The 23,394-nt window shown below is 44.9% G+C and overlaps 1 protein-coding gene across 7 annotated transcripts in view; it reads right to left on the bottom strand.

The window, feature by feature from the left end:
- LOC122451780 (calmodulin-binding transcription activator 1) overlaps positions 1-23,394 on the bottom strand; it is a 664,205-nt gene that overhangs the window by 481,664 nt on the left and 159,147 nt on the right. For all 7 annotated transcript variants that reach the window (XM_043484680.1, XM_043484682.1, XM_043484681.1 and 4 more), the window contains exon 2: positions 14,060-14,195. In XM_043484680.1, the coding sequence (XP_043340615.1) occupies positions 14,060-14,179 (120 nt within the window). In that variant the 5' untranslated portion in view covers positions 14,180-14,195. The remainder of the gene's footprint in view (positions 1-14,059; positions 14,196-23,394) is intronic.

The raw sequence follows: 23,394 nt of genomic DNA, 5'->3' as shown, positions 1-23,394 counted from the left end.
AAAGGATGGAAGGAAGCAAAGGGAGGGGGAAAAAACACAGCCACTTGGTTAGAATTTATGTTTCCGTAAGTGAAACATTAGGATTCTTGTACGAAGAAGAAATTATTGATACGTGTGTTCCCTTAAGGAAGCCTTCTCAGGAGGCCCATTCCGGATTTAATAATAATCCATATTCTTTCCCTGAAATGGCAAACCGAGTCTCTGATTTCCTTATCACCTCCGCGGATACATGAATCATTAGGCTGCAAACCAGCAGTGGTTCCGTTTATCACATGCCACCTCGAATATTTAATAAAATAAATTCTAGATAATCAATTCGGGAAGAGTCAACATTTCTTACGCTTTTGTAATAAATGTCTCCCTCTCGCATCCATCAGAAACCTGGACGTAAATCGTGGCAGTTGAGATGAAAGAGAAAGAGCCCGGTTTTCTCGTGCTGTCATGTAAACACTTAAACACGGACAAACAGCATTTGCACCCTCCCCACGGCCTCTGTTCCAGGGGCATGTTGGCACATCAAACACGTGCAGGCTGCTTTCAAGGCACTTCAAGCCCAAGGATACAGGCAGTAGCGCCTTTCCCTCTTCTGTGAGATCCTTCCTCTAACCCACCTGGTCTCAGCAAGGCCACACACCTTTGACTCAGCTGTCCCTGGACAAGGGATCTCTGAGCACATCACCGGGACTTGCCCACCGTCTCAGCAGTACCATGGAGCAAAGCCTTGGGCTCATGGGAGAGACAGGACTGGTTCCCAGTTTTCACCTCAAGCTCTGCTTTGCAGGACGCTCTTCCTAGTTTCTTTAGATGGAGGACAATTATCCTATGTCACATGAAATACGTGGAATTGTCAATAAATGTCAGGAGAAAGGAGAGACCCTAGTTTCACCAAGACAAATACAACTAACAATGCTGGCATGTTGTGCAGAAAAGTGTTAATTACTTGCAGAATTATAAGCCAAGTAGCAGAGACATTAGTTTGCTGATGAAGGTCCATCTAGTCAAACTATGGCTTTTCCAGTAGTCATGTATGGATGTGAGAGTTGGACTATAAAGAAAGCTGAGTGCTGAAGAATTAATGCTTTTGAACTGTGGTATTGGAGAAGACTCTTGAGAGTCCCTTGGACTGCAAAGAGATCAAACCAGTTAATCCTAAAGGAAATCAGTCCCGAATATTCATTGGAAGGGTTGATGTTGAAGCTGAAACTCCAATACTTTGGCCACCCGATGCAAAGAACTGACTCATTGGAAAAGACCCTGATGCTGGGAAAGACCGAAGGCGGGAGGAGAAGGGGACGATAGAGGATGAGATGGTTGGACAGCATCACCAACTCAATGGACATTAGTTTGAGCAAGCTCAAGGAGTTGGTGATGGACGGGGAAACCTGGTATGCCACAGTCCGTGGGGTCGCAAAAAGTCGGACAAGACTGAGCTACTGAACTGAACCATGAATACCATCAGGTAGCAAACATGAATCGTAGGATGCACCAGTGATCGAATTTAAGTCTGTAAGAGGATATGTGGCAAGTCCTTCATCATTCCTCGCCCATCTCTCACAAGTGTCCACAGCCCCTCCTATTTCTTCCAGAATCTGCTGCTGTAACCTTGAACAGAAGTCTGTGAAGTTCATCCACAGTCCAAATCCGGCCCTCAGCATGCCTTTATAGATAAAGTCTTATTGGAACACAGTCACATCCATTCCTTAACTATGTAACCTACGGCTGCTTTCACGTTACAATAGTTGCCATGGAGACCTCTAAACTGCAAAACCAAAACTATTTACAGGTTTCCATGCTATCCTAAAGGAACCTATTTCTATGAAACCTTTTGTAAGTTGAAACAGTGTAAAGCAAAGAAGCAATTACCTTAGGACACATCTAGCTAACAAAGACACAAAATAAATGGAGATAAAGCACAGGTGCTCAGACCCAGGTCACAGCTCTGGCAGCTGAATCCTGAGAAGCTGTATGTGGTTCTGGGGGAAGGAGCTTGGTGGCGGCACTCCCATCACTCAGGGTACAGCTTTCTCTACAATGGTATCTGCAAAACCAATGCTGAATGCTATTTTTGCCTTTTTTCCTAAAAGTGAAAATGGTCTGGATTTCTCTCGGCTAGTGAAAACAGGTGCTAACGTAGGTCTTTCATAAAAGTGATGCAGCATAAATTGAACTTTTGAAAAGCAGGGAATTCCTGTACTGTCCAGCTTTTCACAAAAGAAATGCATTCATGTTATCCATTCATTCCAAAAGTGTTTACTGAGCACCAACTGTGTACCAGGTACCATGCCAAGCCCTGGACTACAGGGGGGACATTGGATCGGTGCAAGAATGGGCTGCTTCACCTGGAGGAGAGAGGTCAGGGCTGCTTCGCAGTCATCGGCAGCCTCTCTGTGTGCCCTGTGTCCAGAGATTCGCTGTCCTACCCACGTAATGGCCAAGGGCAGAATAAGATCTAATAGGCTCAAACATCAGAGCCTATTCAGTGAGATATCTATAAAGGATGCTTAGAGTCAAGTAATGAATTACCAGATGAACTTGTAAAATCTTCCTTTGGACATTTTTCTTAAGATAAGATTTTTAAAACTACCTGCCTAGGACTGAGTCACCAAGGGAGGATCCCACCAACAGCAAGAGGATGGCACATGTCAATCTTTTTCCAAATCCACACGCCTCTGAATCATGGTGGGTAGGGGGTTCGTGCATGCATGCTAAGTCACTTCAGCCATGTCTGACTCTGTGCAACCCTATGGACGGTACCCAGCCAGGCTACTCCGTCCATGGGATTCCCCAGACAAGAATATTGGAGTGGGTTGCCATTCCCTTCTCCAGGGGATCTTCCCCACCCAGAGATGGAACCTGCATCTCTTTTGTCTCCTGCATTGACAGGTGGATATTTTATCATACCAAAGGCAGATTTAGATTCAACAGAACTTGGGGCAGGACCTGAAATTCTACCCTTCTAAAGGGCTCCAAGTGGGCTGATATTGCTGACCAATGGACCACACGTGGGAGCAAACAGCCACGTGAAAACATAGGTGTCTCTGCTGGTGTTGGCCTTTGCAGGAGTTTTTTGCAACAAGATGGAAAGGCAAACCCTGAAGGGCACACAGCACTACGAGGTGTTAGAATTAAGAAGAACAAAGAGGAAGTGCAAGGACATTTCATCTGTCTGGAAGAAAAACTCCAGAACAGAAAGGGGCTCTTTTGTGAAATTGCCTGCTTTATGTTTCTAACCTTGAGTCCAGGGAGGGCAAGTGTAGAGCAGCTTAGCAGCCACAAACTCCAACAAACACACACGAGAAACCAGGCAACCAGAGCCAGCCACCATCGAAGCGGCCTCCACCCTCCACTGCGTAAGCCGTGTGAAGAGCTTCTCTGTTTCTCATTTACGCAGTAATGCTTCTCTTGCCCCACTCCAGGGAGCACAAAAGTCCTTCACCTCATCTTTATTTCCCCATGGTTTTTGCTGGCCTGTGGGAAGTGGGCAGAGAGAGCAATGGGGGCCCGATTACTCTGCAAGCCACATACCTTCTTCCCCTTGATGGTTTCAACTAAAGGGGGGCCAGGTATGACTCTTCTAGGACAAGGCTGGTGATTCATGCTCTCTGAGCACCAAGAGCACGGCCCCACTGGAGACAAGCCACAGTCACCGATGACAGAAGTAAATTTGCCCAGCAATGTGAGGGAATTGAAAGATGTGCAGAAGATCAATAATTTACTATTCAGTCAAGCGAAGGCCAGAGATATCCTTTACCCAACGCAAACAACCAAATCTGGTCATTTACTGAGGTGGGTAGCAGTTAGGATATATATCATGTTCTTAAAAGGCACCCCCAGCCTCCAGATGAGGCCATAAATAATGCTTACAAATCAAGGCTGTGTGGCCTGGGTAACATCTAACTTTGTGCCTGCCGAACGTGGAGGCCAAAACAGAGGGAGGCCCTGGGTGAATTTTGACAGTGGTATTCAAGGGTTTCTGTTGTAATTGAATATGCTAAAATTTCCATTCATGTCCTTGTGGGCTAATCTGCAATGATATTAAGGGACTGTTATGATAATAATTAAATACAAGCTCGGCATACCAAGATGGCATTCTGCAGCTCCACCTTCTCGGGGACTTTCTAGTTCAATAAGGCTGCAATCAAGTTTAAAAAGGGAATTGCAAAATATTTTACATGTTGTCATCTACCAGAGATATGAGGAAGGCAAAAACTATAAACGTGTTCCTTCAAAATCTTCCTGGCACCTCCTTCACTAACAAGTTGCTTTCTAAACACTGCTGGCAGGAGGCCTGCCTTCCTCCAGGCAGTGGTCTATAAGGGCACGGAACTCAGGCTTCCGCAGACCTCCTGGGAGAGGAGGCACCTAGGACTCACTTCTCAGAGAGTGCAGGAAGGGCCCCAGCCTGGCAGCATGTGGGTTCATCAGCTAACTAACTGCCAGGAAGTTCTTCTTTCCTAAGCCAGGGCCAGTATCTGTCCTTGTTTTTCTGGTTCCTGTATTGATGATGTGTCTGGAGAGAAACCAACCCAATTCTTCAAGTCTTCAATGAGACCGATACCCAAGCAGCCAAATCTCTGTCTGCAAAGACACCCAGGAAACTGCTCTGATGGTGAGAGGGTAGCCAGACAAAATACAGGACTACATGTGAGCTTCAGAGATGCACCAGATAACTTTTCAGTATAAGAGACTTTCCTGGTGATACAGTGGATGGGAATCTGCCTGCCAGTGCAGAGGCCACAAGTTTGATCCCTGGTCCTGGAAGATCCACATGCCATCTTAGCCCATGTGCCACAACTATTGAGCCTGCACTCTAGAGCCTGGGAGGGAAGCCACAAACTCCTGAAGCCCAAGTGCCCTAGAGCCCATGATCCACAAGAAAAGCCACCACAATCAGTAACCCGTGCACTGCAATAGAGTAGCCCCTGCTCACTGCAACTGGAGAAGGCCCGAGCACAGCAAAGAAGACTCAACACAACCAAAGATAAACAAACTATTAGTAAAAAGCTTTAGTATAAGTATGTCCCAAATATTTTGAGGACCATTCTTGCACTAAAAAATCTATTCTTGTTTAACTCAAGTTCAAATGGGACTGAGCATCTATATCTCATGTATGTGTATGGGTGTGTGCATGTGTGTGTATGTGTGTGTGTGTGTGTGCATGCATGCACACTAAATCTGGCAACCCTACATGGGGAGAGTGAGCACACAGACCTTTATCACCATGGTGAGAATATCCTGTAGCTTCAGGAGTAATGGAAATGGGCAGTTCATCCCAGGAGCAGATTAACATAACATGGAAATATAAGAAGCTCCTAAAAGACTTGGCTGAAACCAGAGCTAAGACAGGTCATGCAGGGTATTCAGAGTGTTGAGGACAAACTCCCAACCTCAGAAGTGGATGACATCCAGGTCTTCTGCAGCCCGTGGTGGCCTGACAGAGCCAGGCTCCTGGGCTGGAGGCTCAGTGAGGTAAGAACTCTTTTCCCTTGACTGGTTGGAGTTACGAGGAAGGGCTGACCAGTGACCAAAAAGGGGGCCATCACTTCTCCAAAAGGCTTTCCTGATCCCCAGTCTTGACTTTGACCCAGGCTTTTGTGCTCAGTGCTATATGTTAATGTTTTCATTCCCAGGATTCTGTGGACCAAAAACACATCTTCTGGGGATCCAGGTACTTTGGAAGTCAATGAGGTATAGTGATGAGGAAACTGGGAATTTGAAAGACAATTTCCCAGACAGACCTGGTAGGGTATGGTATCTTGACTCTGATATTAACCAGCTAGTGTATCCTTGGATACATTTCTTTGTGTGCTCAGTTGCTCAGTCATGTCCGACTCTGTGACTCCATGGACTGTAGCCTGCCAGGCTCCTCTCCGCATGGAATTCTCCAGGCAAGAATACGGGAATGGGTTGCTGTTTCCTACTCTAGGGGATTGTCCAGACCCAGGAATTGAGCCCATGTCTCCTGAATTGGCAAGGGGATTCTTTACCACTCTATCACCTGGGAAACCCCCATTTATTTACCTCCAGAAAATTAATTACTTTGTCAAAAATGAAGATCATGGGACTTCCCTAGTGCTCCAATGGTTTTAAGAATCTGCATGCCAATGCAAGAGTCACAGGCTCAACCCCTGGTCCCGGAACATTCCATGTGCTACAGGGCAACTAAACCCATGTGCTACAACTACTGAGCCTGCGCTCGCTAGAGCCTGTGCTCTGCAACAAGGGATGCCATCACAACAAGACGCCCATGGACCGCAACAAAAAGCAGCCCCTACTTGCCACAACAAGAGAAAGCCCACACATGACAACAAAGACCCAGGAGAGCCATGAATACATAAACACAAAGAGGATCATGGCAGTACCTACCCACACTGGGTAGGCAAGCTGCCAAGTCACTGAATAAGATGGTACTTGTCAAGTGCTGGGTACAGGAGCAAGTATTCAATAGATATTCACTAAATGACGCATAACATCCTTGCTGTTGCATCATCGGCTGGCTGTGGTCAGGGGCAAGGGAGCCCCAAGAAGAGAAGTAGAACCAGCACCCTGGCCAGGCCTTCATGAGCTGGTGGACTGTGAACAGAAAGGGTGCTCTGGCCCCTTCAAAATGTAGCTGGCTTATGTTATTTATTAGTTAAAAATTTAATTATATGAATTGGGTAGAGACGTGCCACCAGGGATGCTAAGTAATTAGAAATTAAGGAGGGACTATGGATTTGTGTTCCTGAATTGATTCCACCAACACACACCCAGGTAACAGGAAATTAAGTTTAATGTGTAAGCGTGCCAGCAGAATGTGGCACAAAAATTCGGATGATTGAAAGTCAAAAGAGAACTGCGGGAGACTCTCCCAGCTGCCATTTAACAGACTGGCTCCCGGGGCTTCCCTGGTGGCTCAGTGGTAAAGAATCCATCTGCCAAGTCAGGAGACACGGGTTCAATCCCTGGTCTGGGAAGATCCAACATGCCACAAGACAACTAAGCCCATGAGCTGCAACTGCTGAAACCGACATGCCCTATAGCTTATGCTCTGCAACAAGAGAAGCCACTGCAATAAGAAGCCCTTGTACTGCAACTAGAGAAAGTCTGTCTGCAGCAATGAAGACCCAGAACACCCATATGTAAATAAATAAATCTTCAAAAGAAAAAAAAAAGGACTGGCTCCCTGAACTGGAGACAGTCATAAGACCAGACACCTTGATCACATCTCTCAGAATCAGATGGGAAGGGTGGACGAGACTGGACATCCCCAAGATCTGAGTTCAATTCTCAGACATGTGACCAGCAAGGATAAAAATACCTGCTGTGACTGAATGGCAGGGCTGGGGCGAGGCTCAGAGGAGGGGGTACCTGTGAAGGCGGGTGGTCCTTCAGCAGATCCCCCTGCTTAGAACAAGTTTCTGTGGGTGACTGAGGAGAACCTCTCCTCAGATAGAGAAACAAGTTTGTCCCCAAACCATTTCTCCATCACAACAATCAACATACCATACTAAAATGACAGTTTCAAGTTTCTGAAGGTTCCCCAGTAGGATCCTCTGTCTTACTTGCCTGTCTCTATCCTCTTCGAATCACCTGGTATCTAGACACCAGATAACGGTGTTAAGTATCTAGAAAATCTGTGTTGTTTAGTCACTAAGCTGTGTCCCACTCTTTGAGACCCCATGGACCCCATCAGACTCCTCTGTCCATGGGATTTTTCACAGCAAGAATACTGAAGCAGGTTGCCATTTCCTTCTCCAGGGGATCTTCCTGACCCAGGGGTCAAACCTGTGTCTCCTGCATTGGCAGGTAAATTCTCTACCACCGAGTCACCAGGGAAGCCCAATCTAGAAAATAATATATGTTTATTAAACTGGACAGAACTCATATAGACTCACAGAGAACACTTCCTCAAGGGAGGCGCAGGTGGAGCACTATAGCAATCAAAAACAGGATAATTTCTTCTGGCTGTAGAAGATCAGAGAAGATACCCTGGAAGGTTCAGAAGTTATTAATACAAGGCTGGCAGACGTGGAAAAAAGAGGTTTTGAGCAAGGAACTCTTTATACAATGTAGACCAGTGGGCTCATGGCAAGTCTGAAGAGGAATGGGATGACATAATACATCCACAGACCAAAGCCACACGATCATTTACAGAAGGCAAGAAAAAATCTGCATTCTTTTTAAAAGCACAGAGTGCCAACACAGACTCATTTGCCCCTTCCTGAGCTTCTGCCCCTCAGCTGTTTCATCAGTCAACTCACTTCCTCCTTATCTATTCATTGCCATTTCCCAAACCTGATTTGGGCACCATACATGTTTGTGGCTGACTATTTTAAATATTTCCCATCAGCTGCAAGCAAGATACCTATTTATCTTATTGCTGCAAGCAGAGCTGAAATGATCTGGCATCGCCACAAGGCAGACAGTTATTTCATGCCCTGCTAATTCCTAATGCGGTAACTACAATATTGCTCCTACTTTTAAAAGAGGTGCCTTTTTTGTTCCTTCTTAATATGTGGCCTAAGTGTCCAAGTAAAGAACCTCACTTCTAATAAGGCCAAGTCCAAAAACCTAACCTTGCCTACCGCTGCCACGTTCCAGATGGGGCATTGAACTTTCAGGCGTTCAGTTGAGAAGTCAAAGCAGTTTTTCATTCTTTCAGGCAGCACAAACAGGTCAGCAAAACAAAACTCTCTCTTTACAACTGAAAATTCCAATCAGAGGCAATGGCGGGCCTTTCTGCAGGGCAGATGATCCAGACGAGGGGGTTCCTTTCCACCTCGGAACAGGCTTGGGAGGAAGGATGTGTTTGTCCATGCTACCCACGGTCAAATCAACAACCTCTGGTTCAAGTCAACAACCCATTGGTTCTAAAGGCAGGATGTCTATGACAAGGAAAACTTTGTGACCAGAGCAGAGAGAGTCTTGTCCCCATGGGGTGAGCGTTTGGTGTGCAAAGGGCTGGAAGAGACGCTGACACGTTGTAAGTCTGGGCATCTGTTGCTTTAAATCATCTTAGCTATTTTTCAACAGCCTCTGTCTCTGTCCACTGATACTCCCCATCCCTACCTTGCCACTGTCTGGCTCCTCCAGCGCCTAGTGCCCTGTGTCTATGTCTTAAGACCAAGTCTGCCTTAGACACCTATGTGTCCTCCTATCCCAGCCCTCAGGAACCCCCAGTTGTGAGCTTGATTTTTTTTTTTTTTGTCTCCACGAGATGGGGAGTGTTCTTGATGACATTACCACATCTTCAGTACCTTCCCCAGTGATAGTGGGTAGAAAGTATTCGACAGCAGGCTGATGAACAAAGGGTGTGTGCTGGACTTGACCCGAAACCCCACCAGAGTGCCGAGGGCAAGTGCTCACACTGTAGAGCCAGGCAGGCCTTGGCTCAAGTCCCAGCTCCACGCTGATTCAGGGTGGGATGTGGAGCAAGGAAGCCCTCTCAAGGCGCCATCGCTTCACCTATGAAATGGGTGTAACAGTATGTATCTGGCATGGATGTTTTGAGAAGGGTTGAGTGAGATAGCATGCCAGGCATATAGGAGATTCATTAGCCTGCAGCCAGGGGTGGCTCCTGTTATGACAGTGGTCCCCAAACTTTTTCGGCACCAGGGGCCAGTTTTGTGGAAGATAATGTTTCCACAGACCGGGGAGTAGGGTGGGGATGGTTTGGGGATGATTCAAGAACATTATACTTATTGTGTACTTTATTTCTACTCTTATTACATCAGCTCCGCCTCAGATCATCAGACATTAGATCCCGGAGGCTGGGGATCCCTGAGTGATGGGACCCCAGCAGTGAGGGTGTTGGGAGGTCGACAGCCTGGATTCTGAGACACTGGGCACTTTCAGGAGAGAGGTGTGCAGGCACGGGTGAAGACAGCCAGAGAAGAGCACCGTGAACTTGAAAAGTGCTCTTCTAGATCAGCTTGAAGAACATCTCCCTGGGCTGACTTCACCCAGCGCATCCCAGCCCCTGTGGCAATCCCAGGGGCACGGGGTCACAAGATGTACCTCTCTGCTCTCCAGGAATACCCCCCACTTCCCTGCCAAAAACAGCTCGTCTCCCCTACCCAGGCCCCAGGTAAGCAGGCATCAATCTACCTGGTGAGCAGGACCCGTTTCAGGCCTGCTGAGATTTCATCTCATGAAACATTGACACCACAACCACCTTCTTTTTTCCTCCCTGCCAACCTCTGTCATCCCTAGAAACCTTATCGAGCTGGCTTCTCCTTGGCTTACAGACAAGACAACTAATCACGGACCTTAGAGCTCAACAGCCTCCAAAGCAGCTGCCCCCATCCTGGGCCAGGATGAGAAAATCAATGTGCCTCTGAGTTGCTGTCTGTGCCGAGGGCCCCAGCCTCTGAGAACAAAAGCAGCCAGGCCTCAAGCAGTTCCGTGAACAGGGCTGGAAGTTTTCCTGGCCTGAGGGAAGGCTTACAGCAAGTGATGTGTTAAACGGTGGATCCAAATATCTTTATCATGCCCTCGAAGAGAGGAAACTGGGCGGGTGGTAGAAAAATCACAGTCCCAAGACCCAGGCAGGGCTGTCTGCCTCACCCAGCAGTAGGGGTAGCTGGCGGGCACCATGTCTGGCATGATATAGGTACTCAGTCAACAGAAACCACTGGATTGAATCCAATGAAGAAGAAAGTGAAAGTGTTAGTTGCTCAGTCCTGTCCGACTCTTTGTGACTCCATGGACTGTAGCCCACCAGGCACCTCTGTCCATGGAATTCTCCAGGCAAGAATACTGGAGTGGAGTGCCATTTCCTTCTCCAAGGGATCTTCCCAACCCAGGGATCGAACCTGGGTCGTAGGCATTGCAGGCAGGTTTACCATCTGAGCCACCAAGGAGGACTGAAGAAGGAAGAAGGGTCCAAACTGGGAAGTCCCTCCCCTTGTGAGATTCAAAACCCACCTGTGTTCACACGGCAGTTTCCCAGGTGCAAAGGACCACCTGCCTACTGTCCCCAGAAGGACCACTGGGCTTCAGTTACTGGTCTAGCTCAGAACAAAGGCAGGAGAAATGCCACTGAGAAGTGGGACTTGTCTTGCCAGAGAAGCCTTCCTTTGGGACTGTTTACAAATCCTACCCAGGGTAGACAATCCGCAGCAGAGGACTTCCATGAACACCAGAATGAACGAGCTCATCCCCACAAGTAACTGAGAACAACTCCAATTCACACTGAACGGGGTACCTTCTTTCACCTAGCAGCACATGAGAGGCACAGAAGAAATGGTCATTCTCAGTGTGGTGGGAGGGAGGTTGGCACAACCACTCAGGAGCAATTTGGCCATATCCAGTAAGACTGAGGGGCTTCCCAGGTGGCACTGGGAACCCACCTGCCAATGCAGGAGATGCAAGAGATGTGGGTTCGATCCCTGGGTCAGGAAGATCCCCTAGAGGAGGAAATGGCAACCCACTCCAGTATTCTTGTCTGGAAAAATCCCATGGACAGAGGACCCTGGCATGCTACAGTCCATGGGGTTGCAAAGAGTCAGACATGACTGAGCAACTAAGACTGAAAATTCTCAGACCCTACACCCAGCAATGCCAAGTCTTGCACAAGCAGGCAAGGATCGTAACATTAACCCAAACATCATAATGTTGGAAAACTGGAAAGAATCCAAAATCCACCCACCAAGGAGGGTCTCAAATGCTCCTTAGTTGAATACTCCAGAACAGTTCAAAGGGATGAAGGACTCTCAGAATCACATGACTAAATGAGAAAGGTAAGCCAGGAAACACTATGGAAATTATGACATACAGTTCCACCCAACTGTAAGATCTTCGCTTATAGGAAGCTTCTTCTCACCCAGGAAGCTTCTCTGATTATCACAGGCCACTCTGAACCCCCAGAACATGCCTCTTTAAAGCTCAGCCTTCCATACTGCTCAGCACTGTTAGTGACTTTTAGGCACGTATATGGCTACCTCCTCAATTTGAAGGTGAGTTCTTGGGACCCAGAACACTACTCCTGTTTCCTCAGTGGACACCACAGGGCCCTCCCTGCACAGGGTAGGGCCACAGGTAGGTGTTTGCTGATCGACTCAATGGGACAGCTCCCCAAACTCACTGGCATCAGCCACCACATCTCACTGGGTGAGAGCCTCACTCTCACTGTGGGGTCTCACTGTGGGGCCTCACTCTCCAAGAACCTGAAAACATACCCCCTTGTGATGCTGCCAAGACTCCTCCAAGCCTGCCTCCCATCACTACCTCCCCACCGCCACTCATGCCCGGAAAGTCATGGAAACCCGCCACCACCTTGTCCATCCATCCCTTTCCTCGGTGGTCTGAGGGTCCAATCCACTTCCCCACCATGTCTACATATTAGCCTGCAGGAAAGGGAGCCACAAATAACTCCAAACATAAATGTGGCCTAAAAATACCCATAAATCATTCTGATTCCATCCAGTGACGATTCTAATTTACAACAGGAAGGAAGAAAATGAACACTGGGGCTTTTTTCCCCCCTGAGCTTTGGCTGCTGCCAAGCCAGAATCCCACCCCACTGTTATTAATACTTACAACCGGAAGTTCCAGAGTTACATAGCATAGAGATGAAATCTACCAGATGCCCATGGGCACAGGGGCTGAGGGCCACCGTTTGGCTGTGAATTCCCACAGCCTGGGTGGCCCTTTATTAGGGGCTCCACCCACACTTGTCACTTTTTACCTACCCCTTCATCAGGGGCGATCAGAGCAAAACCCCGCCTTCCTCTGATCCCCATAACAATGGCTAATCTGTTTCCACAATCACCAGCCACAGTCCAGGGGTTGGGTCTGGAGCAGCCTGTTGAGGTAATCTGCATTTGAATGTTCTCTACAGTTGCTTTTTCCTGGCTGTGCAAGCAATGAACCCAGGAGAACAGAGGGAACTGGGGTTTCTCCTACCGTAGCTTTTTCTTTGTTCATCATCATAAAGCATTGTTATTAGGTGTTTTTAAAAAAATGCAAAAGCATAAAACAAAAGTTATCTCTCTCTGTGGGGCAATATAATAAAAGCCATTGGATGCTATTTTTAACAGCCATAAAAGCACATGATTAATATAGAAGAAGTCGTAATGACAAAGTGCGTCACAAAGAGCATCAGTGTGGAGGGTGAGCCGTAGAACTCGAGTGGGTCCCAGCCATCAATCCTGATACCCTGGAGGACCCAAAGTGCCAGTGGACTCCGGGAGGCCCCTTTCTGGCCACTGTGAAATCCCAGGTGGATCACGGCCAGCTTCTGGTCCTGGTCCAAGACAGGAGCTGCCAGACTCCCAGGGAAGATCCTTTACGAGGACCAGCAAGAAAAGCAAAGAGGGTGCTCTCACTAACTTGCAGGCCAGGACGCACCATGATTCAAGTTCTCTCCCTCCTGCTATGACATGTGGCTCGGCCCCTCAAACAATGGAAAAGAGGAACCAGGGGAATGTCTCCGTGGCTCCCTAAGGGTGAGAGCACGCGGGGTCAGGACGATACCAAGGAAACCAGACCGTACCCTGTTCTCCCGCAGGCCCCAAACTGAAGTTGGCATAACATTCCGAGATGCCCTCTGCAGCGCCAACCTCTGCCCCAGCCCTGCGACACACCTGCTAGCCCATCTAATGATCTGCAACACCTGCAAGCTCCCTGAGGCTGCAACACTCAGAGGGAAACAGAAGGGTCTGTCAGTAGAGGGAGGGAAGCCAGGTTTTGGTTGGGGACCACCGGTTCCCAGGGGACCCGCTCAACTGAGCACCACCTGGAGAGGAAGATGCCACACACAGCTCCCTGTTCTCTCACAAACTCTCAAAGCACCAGTGGCTCCTTGGGATCTGCAGGAACCTTGCAGATCCCAATGTATATGCCAAGGACTCTCAAGAATCAGAAACACCTTAGTTAAATCTGATTTCACGGAAATTGTAAATGGAGACTATTAGGGTAAGAAGGTAGGAAAAAAGAGAAACAACAAATGGGGTCTTGGCAAACAAAAATGCCTTTGAACAACAGGGGCCTGGCATCAAATGACCCCAGAGCAATTCCATCCTCTTGCAGCCTGGAAATGACATTCGTGAAGCAAGAGAGCTTTTCTGTTCTTTACCTCCACTCCCTGGACCTTCAGTTTCATGTGGTCCTCTCTGGTCGTTTTGCCATCTTTCCTCTTTTTCCAGCAATACCCATCTTTCCTGTATTTCACTTTCTTCCTGTTGTAGAGAATCATGGAGCCATTCTGGGGTCTGGAAACAACAAATGGTTAAGTTACCAAGAGAACCAAGCAAGAAAAAAATTTATGAAGAAAGATATCATAGACCAGTAAAAGTCTCTACAGAAAAGCAATATTCCACATTTGCTGAAACATAATTTTTCACCTTTTATTGCAGCTCCCTGGATTAACCGTGTTTTACGGCCAGCCAAAATTTGCTTGTGGATTTGGTACCTAATGAATTAAATGTGTCAATGATAGGCTTAAAAAACATCCCCTTAGTAATATCCACCGTCTAATCAGGATATACGATGTGGGGGCCTGAGCTCTGCCCTGAAAAGCAGGAAAAAGAGAGAAAGCAAAAAAGAGCCGGGGGTGTTGTCGCAGCCTGCAATATCTTATCTCTTGTGGAAAGATTTTCTGCACATCTTTTAATCCATCACCCTACATTAGGAAATAAATAAGTTTAACGCAGACACTAGATGACTATGTTAAACGCAGACCAGTGGAAGAACTAGACGCCGAGGCCAGATGCTCTGATTCATTGCCTGCATTTAGATTCCTACTGGATGGGGAAGAGCCCTACAGCACTTCTTCCCAAGCAAGCTAAGTACCTGATTTTTTCCCATTTGGGCTTCAGCTGTCAAAGGGCTCAGCACCGCCAGGTAATCTGTCTATTCTGTCCACGACCATAGTAAGTCAGAAAAATAGTTACCCACATGCTCATGCCAAGAGCAGGAGGGCTGTTCTCTGTGCCCTTTACAAAGAACAAAGAGAATTTTCCTGAAAGACCTCAAGTGTCAACCACAGAAAGCAAAGGATGTTTACTCTCATCCTCATAGCCATGAAGAAAGTGAAAAGTGTTAGTCACTCAGTCCTGTCCCCCCAGGCTCCTCTGTCCATGGGATTTCCCAGGCAAGAATACTGGAGTAAGTTGCCATTTTTTTCTTCAGGGGATCTTCCAAACCCAGGGTTCGAACCCGGGTCTCTTGCATTATAAGCAGATTCTTTACCATCCGAGCCACCAGGGAAACCCCTCATAGCCATCACCTTGACGTATTTTAGTTTGGGGACATCAAGGAAACAAAGAACTAAACTCTCCTGGCAGCTGAGGGCAGGTGTTGTGGCAAACCTTCCAGAATAAAGTTCCAATAGCTGTAGCCTGGAACATCCTTCAAAAGGAAGATGCCCCTGAAAGCTACAGCACACAGTACACCCACCCTGGTCAGCTCAGTATCCCTCTCCACCTGAAGGCTCAGCACAGAGAAAGGAAAGGCCAGTGAGCTGAGCACCCAGGGGACCACACAGACCTTCTAGCTCCCTCCTAGCCAGTGTGAGACAGCTCCTGACACAAACAGGGCAAAGCAAGGGCTTTCCTCTTTTTTTTTTTTATTTAACTTAATTTTTACACCTTAGCTGCAAGATGTGGAATGCTGGATCTTAGTTCCCTGACCAAGGATTGAACCCACACCCCCTGCAGTGAAAGCATGGAGTCTTAACCACTGAACTACCAGGGAAGTCTTTTTTTTTTTTTAATCAATATATTTTTTATTGAAGTACAGTTGATTTGCAATGTTGTGCTAATTTCTGCTGCACAGAAAAATGATTTAAGTATACATACATATACCCTGATGCTAGGAAAGATTGAAGGCAAAAGGAGAAGAGGGTGGCAGAGGATGAGATGGTGAGATAGCATCACCAACTCAATGGCCATGAATCTGAGCAAACTCCAGGAGACAGTGAAGGACAGGAAAGCTTGGCGTGCTGTAGTCCATGGGGTTGCAGAATCGGACAGAACTTAGTGACTGAACAACAACATATATGTATGTGTGTATATATACAAACACACATACATTTTGGGGGGCTTCCATGGTGGCTCAATGGGTAAAGAATCCATCTGCAATGCAGGAGATGTAAGAGATGCAGGAAGATCCCTGGAGGAGGGCATGGTAACCTACTCCAGTATTCCTGCCTGGAGAATGCCATGGACAGAGGAGCCTGGTGGGCTACAATCCATGGAGTCTCACAAAGTCAGATGTGACTGAACATGCATGCATACATTTTTAAAAATACTCTTTGCCATTATGGTTTGTCATAGGATATTGAGTAGAGTTTCCTGTGCTATATAGTAGGATCTTGTTTATTCACTCTATATATAAAAGCTTACATCTGCTAACTCCAACCTCACACTCCATCCCTCCCCCAACCCCCTCCCCCTTGGCAACCACCAGTCTGTTCTCTGTGCCCAGGATTCTGTTTCTCTTAGATAGATTCCTTCTGATGCAAGCTGGCTGCTGTTTCTCTGCTGCAGTAGAGGTGAGGAAGTTTGCAACCAGGCTTCCCTGGGGCCCAGGGCAAAAGCCTCCATCCCATTCTTTTCTTTTCCTTTGAACTATGGGCCATTTCACAATTGGGCACAGACCACTGACTATTGATCTCTTACAATTCCATTGTCTATAGGGAAGAAAAAAGTCACTCTAGGGTGACAGCGGCTAATTGTAGTTCCCACCCAGCGGGGTGGTGTCATTCAGCAGCAAGGTGATGACTAACCAGTGATTCCATTGGAAATTACAGACTTTCCACAGTGACTCCCAGCACTTCGTTGTTTGCTGATCACCGTGCAATTGGTTTGTGTCAGTGTTGGTTTCCTCCTTTAAGTCTGCGCCGACTAAAACAATCTGGAAACAGCTCAGCATGCTTGTCACAACCTGTCAGCTGATGATATCTGTCTTGCTCTTACCAGTCTGTATTGAAAACCTTACAGTTCTCTTTCATTTCTGAATGGCAGGGAAGCTGGAATCCGGGCCCCACTGTGCCAGGCCCTTTCCACTGCAGCCCTGTTCTCATCTTCAGAGAGCTGGCTCCCTAAAAGACCCATTAGACGGACCCTGAAGTCTAAAAGCTGTACTTACCCACTTCCCAGGGAATAAGCAAAGAAGACATCCCATCAAATAGACGGGTGCTGCTTGTCTTGTCCCCTCCAAAGAAGAACAAAGAGACCCACAAGAGTGTTGCAGGGACCCCCTCCATCCCAGAAAACTCATCTATTGGAGAAGATGTGACATTAACCCTATCAGCTTCTCATGAGCTGAGACAGGATTCGTGATTTGTTCTGTTCCTCTTGGTCGTCCTAAACATGGTCACTGACCCTCTGCAGTGTCTTCAGGCCAACTGTCCCCAGATCATAAATGGTATGACCCAGAGAGAGTGGGCATCCGCGGATACCATCATGTCCTCAGTCAGAACCACAATAGCACCCACTGAGGAAATCTGCCTTCTTCTGGTGACCCACCCTTTGCTTTCTGGGAGGGCAAGGGGCCCTGTCATCTGACACTTCTGGCAGGATATAATCCCACAGGGAACCTAAGTGTCCAACTTAAATGGCCTTAATAAATGGAATCATCATTTTAACTCGCAATAATGAGCAACCTAATAGTGTTTAATCCACCACTCTGATTTTATTAGAACTTGCTCTGCTCTGCATGATGGGGAAAGTCCCTCCGCCCACAGTTCACAGGTCCTGAGGACAGAGAGGGAAAGCCACGGGGCTGCAGTGGGGCCCATGTTCCCCCTCAATGCAAAGGGAGTGGGGCTGCCCTGCCTGCCAGAGAACACTCAGGAGTGAAAAAGAGCAGAGGGGAAGATCTGAGGAAGGAGTGGAGGCTGGGGCACTACTCTGGGGGGAAGGAGAGGTGGGCTAGACCCCATGAGAGGGGCCCCATCAAGGGAGAACTTGAGTAAGTTTCATTTCTGCCTAAAAGGGAGCACCCACTTGAGAGGAGCAAAGAAGTGGGAATGGACTTGAGGACAGAGGGTGATGCAACTGCAAGGAAGATGCACAGAAAAATCGGTGTTTTCTTTTATGTTACCAGCTCCCAGTGAGCAGCAGCTCTAGGGGGAGCACGCCATGTGTGGTCTAGGTTTGCTTCTATTTCTACATCTACAACTACATCTGTGCTCAAGTCACTCAGCAGTGTCCAACTCTTTGCAACCCTGTGGACCGTAGCCCACCAGGCTCTAGGTCCCATGGAATTTTCCAGGCAAGAATACTGGAGTCGGTAGCCATCTCTTATATCTGCATCTGTATCCATGTCTATAGCCACATCTGTCTCTCCATCCCTGTCTACATCTATACCTATATCTATGTCTACACCTACGTCTGTATCTGAATCTATGTCTATGTCTGTATCTGTATCTACATATACTTCTTTATCCATGTCATTTTTTTCATCCTCATGGCAACCCTATGAAGTAGCTACTATCACCATCCCCAACATAAAGATGAGGAAATCAACTCTTTCTAGCCAGAAGGTGACCGAGCAGAAGTCACTTGGAATCACTGTGACTCCAGAGCTTCCTCTGAGGCATAGACTACCAGGCCAGGTTTGAATCCTAGTTCTGCCCTCCTGGCTGGGGGAATCCTGATGCCCTGAAAGCACCCTTCATCCAGCAGATGAGGACTTGGTAGTTTCCTTCCAGGCTTCCTCACTTCCTGTCTGGGTGGAATAATATGGAAGCCATCCAGACCTCCTTATAAGCTCCAGTCGCCCATGATGGTGACTTGCTGGGGAAAAGTACTTTTTTTTTTATGCCTCCCCTTCCTCTCTCATGTTCAGACTCCTCCTCCAGTGTTTCCTGGGACCACCTGTCAAATAAACTGCCTGTACTGAAATCCTTGTTTCAGGAGCCCCAACTGAGAGAAACTGAACTAGCAGTGACAGTCTAAGAGAGTCTCGGAAAAACAATCCAAGTCCTCCATGGCAGCAGGGAGGGGAACATTAGAAGAAGAAAGGTGAACATCCAGGAGCTTCATTCTCACTAAGGAGGTTTCTAGGCAAGAAACCTTTCAATCGGGTAACCTATCTAAAGGGCAGCAACAGAGATGCAGACATAGAGAACGAACTTGTGGACACAGTGGCGGAGACAGAAGATGGGATGATTTGAGAGAGCAGAACTGAAACATATACATTACTGTATGTAAAGTAGATCGCCAGGGGGATTTGGCTGTGTGACTCAGGCAAAGGCCGTGCTCTGTGACAACCTAGAGGGGTGGGAGGTGGGAGGGAGGTTTAAGAGGGAGGGGACATATGCATACCTATGGCTGAGTCATGTTGCTGCATGGCAGAAACCATCACAATATCATAAAGTAATTATTCTCTAATGAAAAATAAAATTAAATTAAGAAAGAAACATTTTAATCTAAGAAACTAATAGTTAGCAAAGCCAATAACGCTCTGTGCAATATAGTAAAAAGATTATGAGATCAATGGAAAAACTACTGCAGATCATCAAAGTAAAGAAGTAGGTGTAAAATTAAGATACATCATCTGTAAAATAGATATGTGCTTATATAATAGCTTATATGTGTGTGTGTGTGTCAGATCCACATACCCACATGTGTACACACACACAAGACGGAAGGAATGTCGGAAGACTGCATTAATTGAGAGAAAAAGAAAATTAAATACCTAGGCATACATTTAATAAGAAATTCCCAAAACCTAAGGAGAAAAACTATAAATATCAAAAAGACACAAAAGTAGTTTTCAATAAATGAAGAAGAGTAACATGTTCTTGGTTAGGAAGCGTGAGGATCATAAAAATGTCAATCTTCCCAAAGTTAATTTATCAATGTAATATAATGGAAACAAGAATCCTAACAGAGTACTTTTTCTGTGTCTAGAAAAATGTATTATCAAATTCATCAGGAGGGGAAAGAAACACCAAAGACAGCCGGAAAAACTTCAATAAGGAGGACTAAGCTTTAGAGGCCCGTCCTAACAGCTATTAACACATTCTGTAAAGCCTCTATATTTTAAAAAGTATGGAATCATCATACAAATAAATAGCCAACAGAACAGAATAGAAACTCCAGAAATAGTCTCACTTATACACACACATTTAATGTATAATAAAGGAGGCATCTCAAGTCAGTGGGGGAGGGAGACTGACTTTTTAATAAGTGATGTTGGCATGTGGAAAAAGATAAAACTGAATGGATCCTTCACACCTTACAGTGGCATAAGTTCCAAATGGACCAGAGATTTAAATGCAATAAATATAACCATACCTAACTCCAGAAGAAAATGCAGGTGAATTTCTCTAACCTGAAAGTGGGTTAGAAAACTTTAAGTTAAAAAACTTTCCTAAACATGATTTCAAAAAATCTAGTAACAATGTGTGAAAGGTATATCTGATCACATAAAAATAAAGCTGCCAGACTGTTTTCCAAAGCGATTGCACAATTTTACATTCCCATGAGAAACATATGAGAGTTGCAAAGTCTCCCTACCCTCCCCAACAGTTGGCATTGTCTGTCTTTTGGATTGTAGCCATCCTAGTGGGTGTGTGGTAGGGTTTTAATTTGCATTTCCCTAATGACTAATGATGTTGAGCATCTTTTCATGTCCTTATTAGCAATTCATGTAATTTCTTTGATAAAATGTCTATTTGAATCCTTTGCCCATTTTTAATTTAGTTGTTTGTCTTCTTCTTTTTGAGTTGTAAGGGTTATTTACATAAAATCTAGTTACAAGTCCTTCATCAGATATGTGATTTGCAAATATTTTCTCCCAATCTATGATTCTTCTTTTTAAAAATTGTTTCTTTTAAGGAGCAAAGGGTTTCAATTTTTATGGAGTCCAACTTATCAATTTTTTCTTGTATGAATCATGCTTTTAATGTCATGGGGTTTCCTCGGTGGTTCAGACAGTAAAGAATCTGCCTGCAATGCAAGAGACCTGGGTTTGATCCCTGGGTCAGGAAGATCCCCTGGAGAAGGGAATGGCTACCCACTCCAGTATTCTTGCCTGGGAAATCCCATGGACAGAGGAGCCTGGCAGGTTATAGTCCTTGGGGTCACAAAGAGTCAGACAAGACTGAGCAACTAACATTTTTACTTTAGTGTCACACCTAAGAATGTTTTGCCTAACCCAAGGTTACAAAAACCTTCTTTTGCATTTTCCTCTAAGAGTTTCATACTTTTACTTCTTACGTTAAAGTCAATGATGTGTTTGAGTTCATTTTTGTGTACAGTGTGAGGTAAAGGCCTAAACTGGTTTGGGGCACATGCATATTCAATTGTCCCAGTACTGTTTGTTTTCTTTCTTTTTTTAAGGGCTCTCTTTTCCCCCACTGAATTGCTTTTGTACCTTTGTTGAAAATAAATTGACCATAAACATAAGGTTTTATTTCTGGACTTCATATTCTACTCTACTTTTTATTTTTATGTCAATACTATAATGTCTTCATTGTTGCAACTATATAGTAAGTTTTAAAGTCAGGGTATAGTCCTCAAACTTTGTTCTTATTTCTCAAAATTCTTTCAGCTATTCTAGGTCCTTAATATTACTGTATACATTTTAAGATTAGTTTTTTTCTTTCCATTTTGTTAATGAAAAGAAATCTTAAAATATATACAGAAATACAACAAGCCTAAAATAGCTAAAATTTTTTTGAAAAATAAGAACAAAGCTGGAGGACTTAGAGTAAAAAATATTTGCAAATTATATGGCCAATAAAGGGTTAATATCCAGCAAATAGAAATAGCGCATGCAACTCAACATCAAAAAATCAAAAAACCCAATTTAAAAATGGGCAGATGACCTGAATAGATATTTTTCCAAAGAAGAAATGCAGATGGGCAATGGGCACATGAAAAGATCTCAATATCACTAATCATAAGGGAAATGCAAATCAAAGCCACAATGAGATAGCAAGTCACATGAGTAAGAACAATCATCATCACAAAGAACACAAATAACAAACAGTGGCAAGGATGTGGAAAAAGGGAACCCTCGTATACTCTTGGTGGGAATGCAAACTGATGCAGCCACAGTGGAAAACAGTATGGAGATTTCTCAAAATACCAAAAATAGAACTACTGTATAACCCAGCAATTCCACTCCTGGGTATATAACTAATAGAAAATAAAAATACTAATTCAGAAAGATACATGAACCTCAATGTTCATAGCAGTATTATTTACAATAGTCAAGATAGGGAAGCAACCTAAGTGCCCATCACAGATGAATACATTAAAAAGATGTTGACTGATACATATAAATATATATCACAAACATATATATCATATATATATCAGTCACAAAAAGAATGAAGTTTTGCCATTTGCAGCAACATGCATGGACTTGCGAAGCATTATACTAAGTGAAATATCACAAAGACAAATACTGTATGATATCACTTATACATCAAATCTAGAAAATACAACAAACTATTGAATACAATTAAAAAAAAAGCAGACTCACAGATACAGAGAACAACTTTTAGTGGTTACCAGTGGGAAGAGGGAAGGGGCAAAAGGCAATATAGGGGCGAGGAATGAGAGATACAAACCATTACATATAAAACAAGTTACAGGGATACACTGTACAACACATGGAATATTCAAACTTTTATAATAATTCCAAATGGAGTATAACTTTTAAAAGTTGTGAATCACTATATTGAACATCTGTAATTTATATACTATTATATACATTTATATATATTATTATACATTACCTATACTTCAATTTTTAAAAAAAGATTCATTTGACAATTTCTGCAACAACAACACACAAGCCCACAGGAATTTTTATAGTGGTTGCGTTCAATCTTGAAATCAGTTTGGAAATAAGTGCCATCTTCACAATATTGACTATTCTAATTGCTTCCAATCACAGAACAGAGACTGTCTTTCCATTTACATAAATCTTTAATGCCTCTCTGTAAGACTTTGTAGTACAGGTTTTACACTCTGTAAATTAATCTAAGTACTCTATTCTTTTGGATGCTACTGTGAATGGAATTGCTTTCTTAATTTCATTTTTGGATTGCTCATTTCATTGTATAGAAATACAATTGATTTTTGTATATTGATCTTGTATCCAATGACCTTCTAAACTTATTTATTAGTGCTAGGAACTTTTTGTAGATTCCTGTAGATAGTCTACATATATAATAAAGTCATTTGTGAATAAATATTGTTTCACTCTTCTTTTCTATTCTAGAGAGCTTCAATTCATTTTTCTTGCCTTATTGCACTGGCTAGAACCTCCAGTACAATGCTAAATAGAAGTGGTAAGAATAAACACTCTTGTTTTATTCTTCATCTTAGAGGGAAAATATTGTTTCACTGTTAAGTATAATTTAAACTATATCAAAGACTTAAAAATCAAGCAAAAAGGACTCAAGTTGGTCAAGAACCAACTTGAAGAGGCTCCCACTGACAA

Source organism: Cervus canadensis, chromosome 13 (assembly GCF_019320065.1).
Source record: "Cervus canadensis isolate Bull #8, Minnesota chromosome 13, ASM1932006v1, whole genome shotgun sequence".
Classification (NCBI taxonomy): Eukaryota; Metazoa; Chordata; class Mammalia; order Artiodactyla; family Cervidae; genus Cervus; species Cervus canadensis.
The sequence above is the reverse complement of the archived record's forward strand: the minus strand, read 5'-3'. Positions and strand labels throughout refer to the sequence as shown.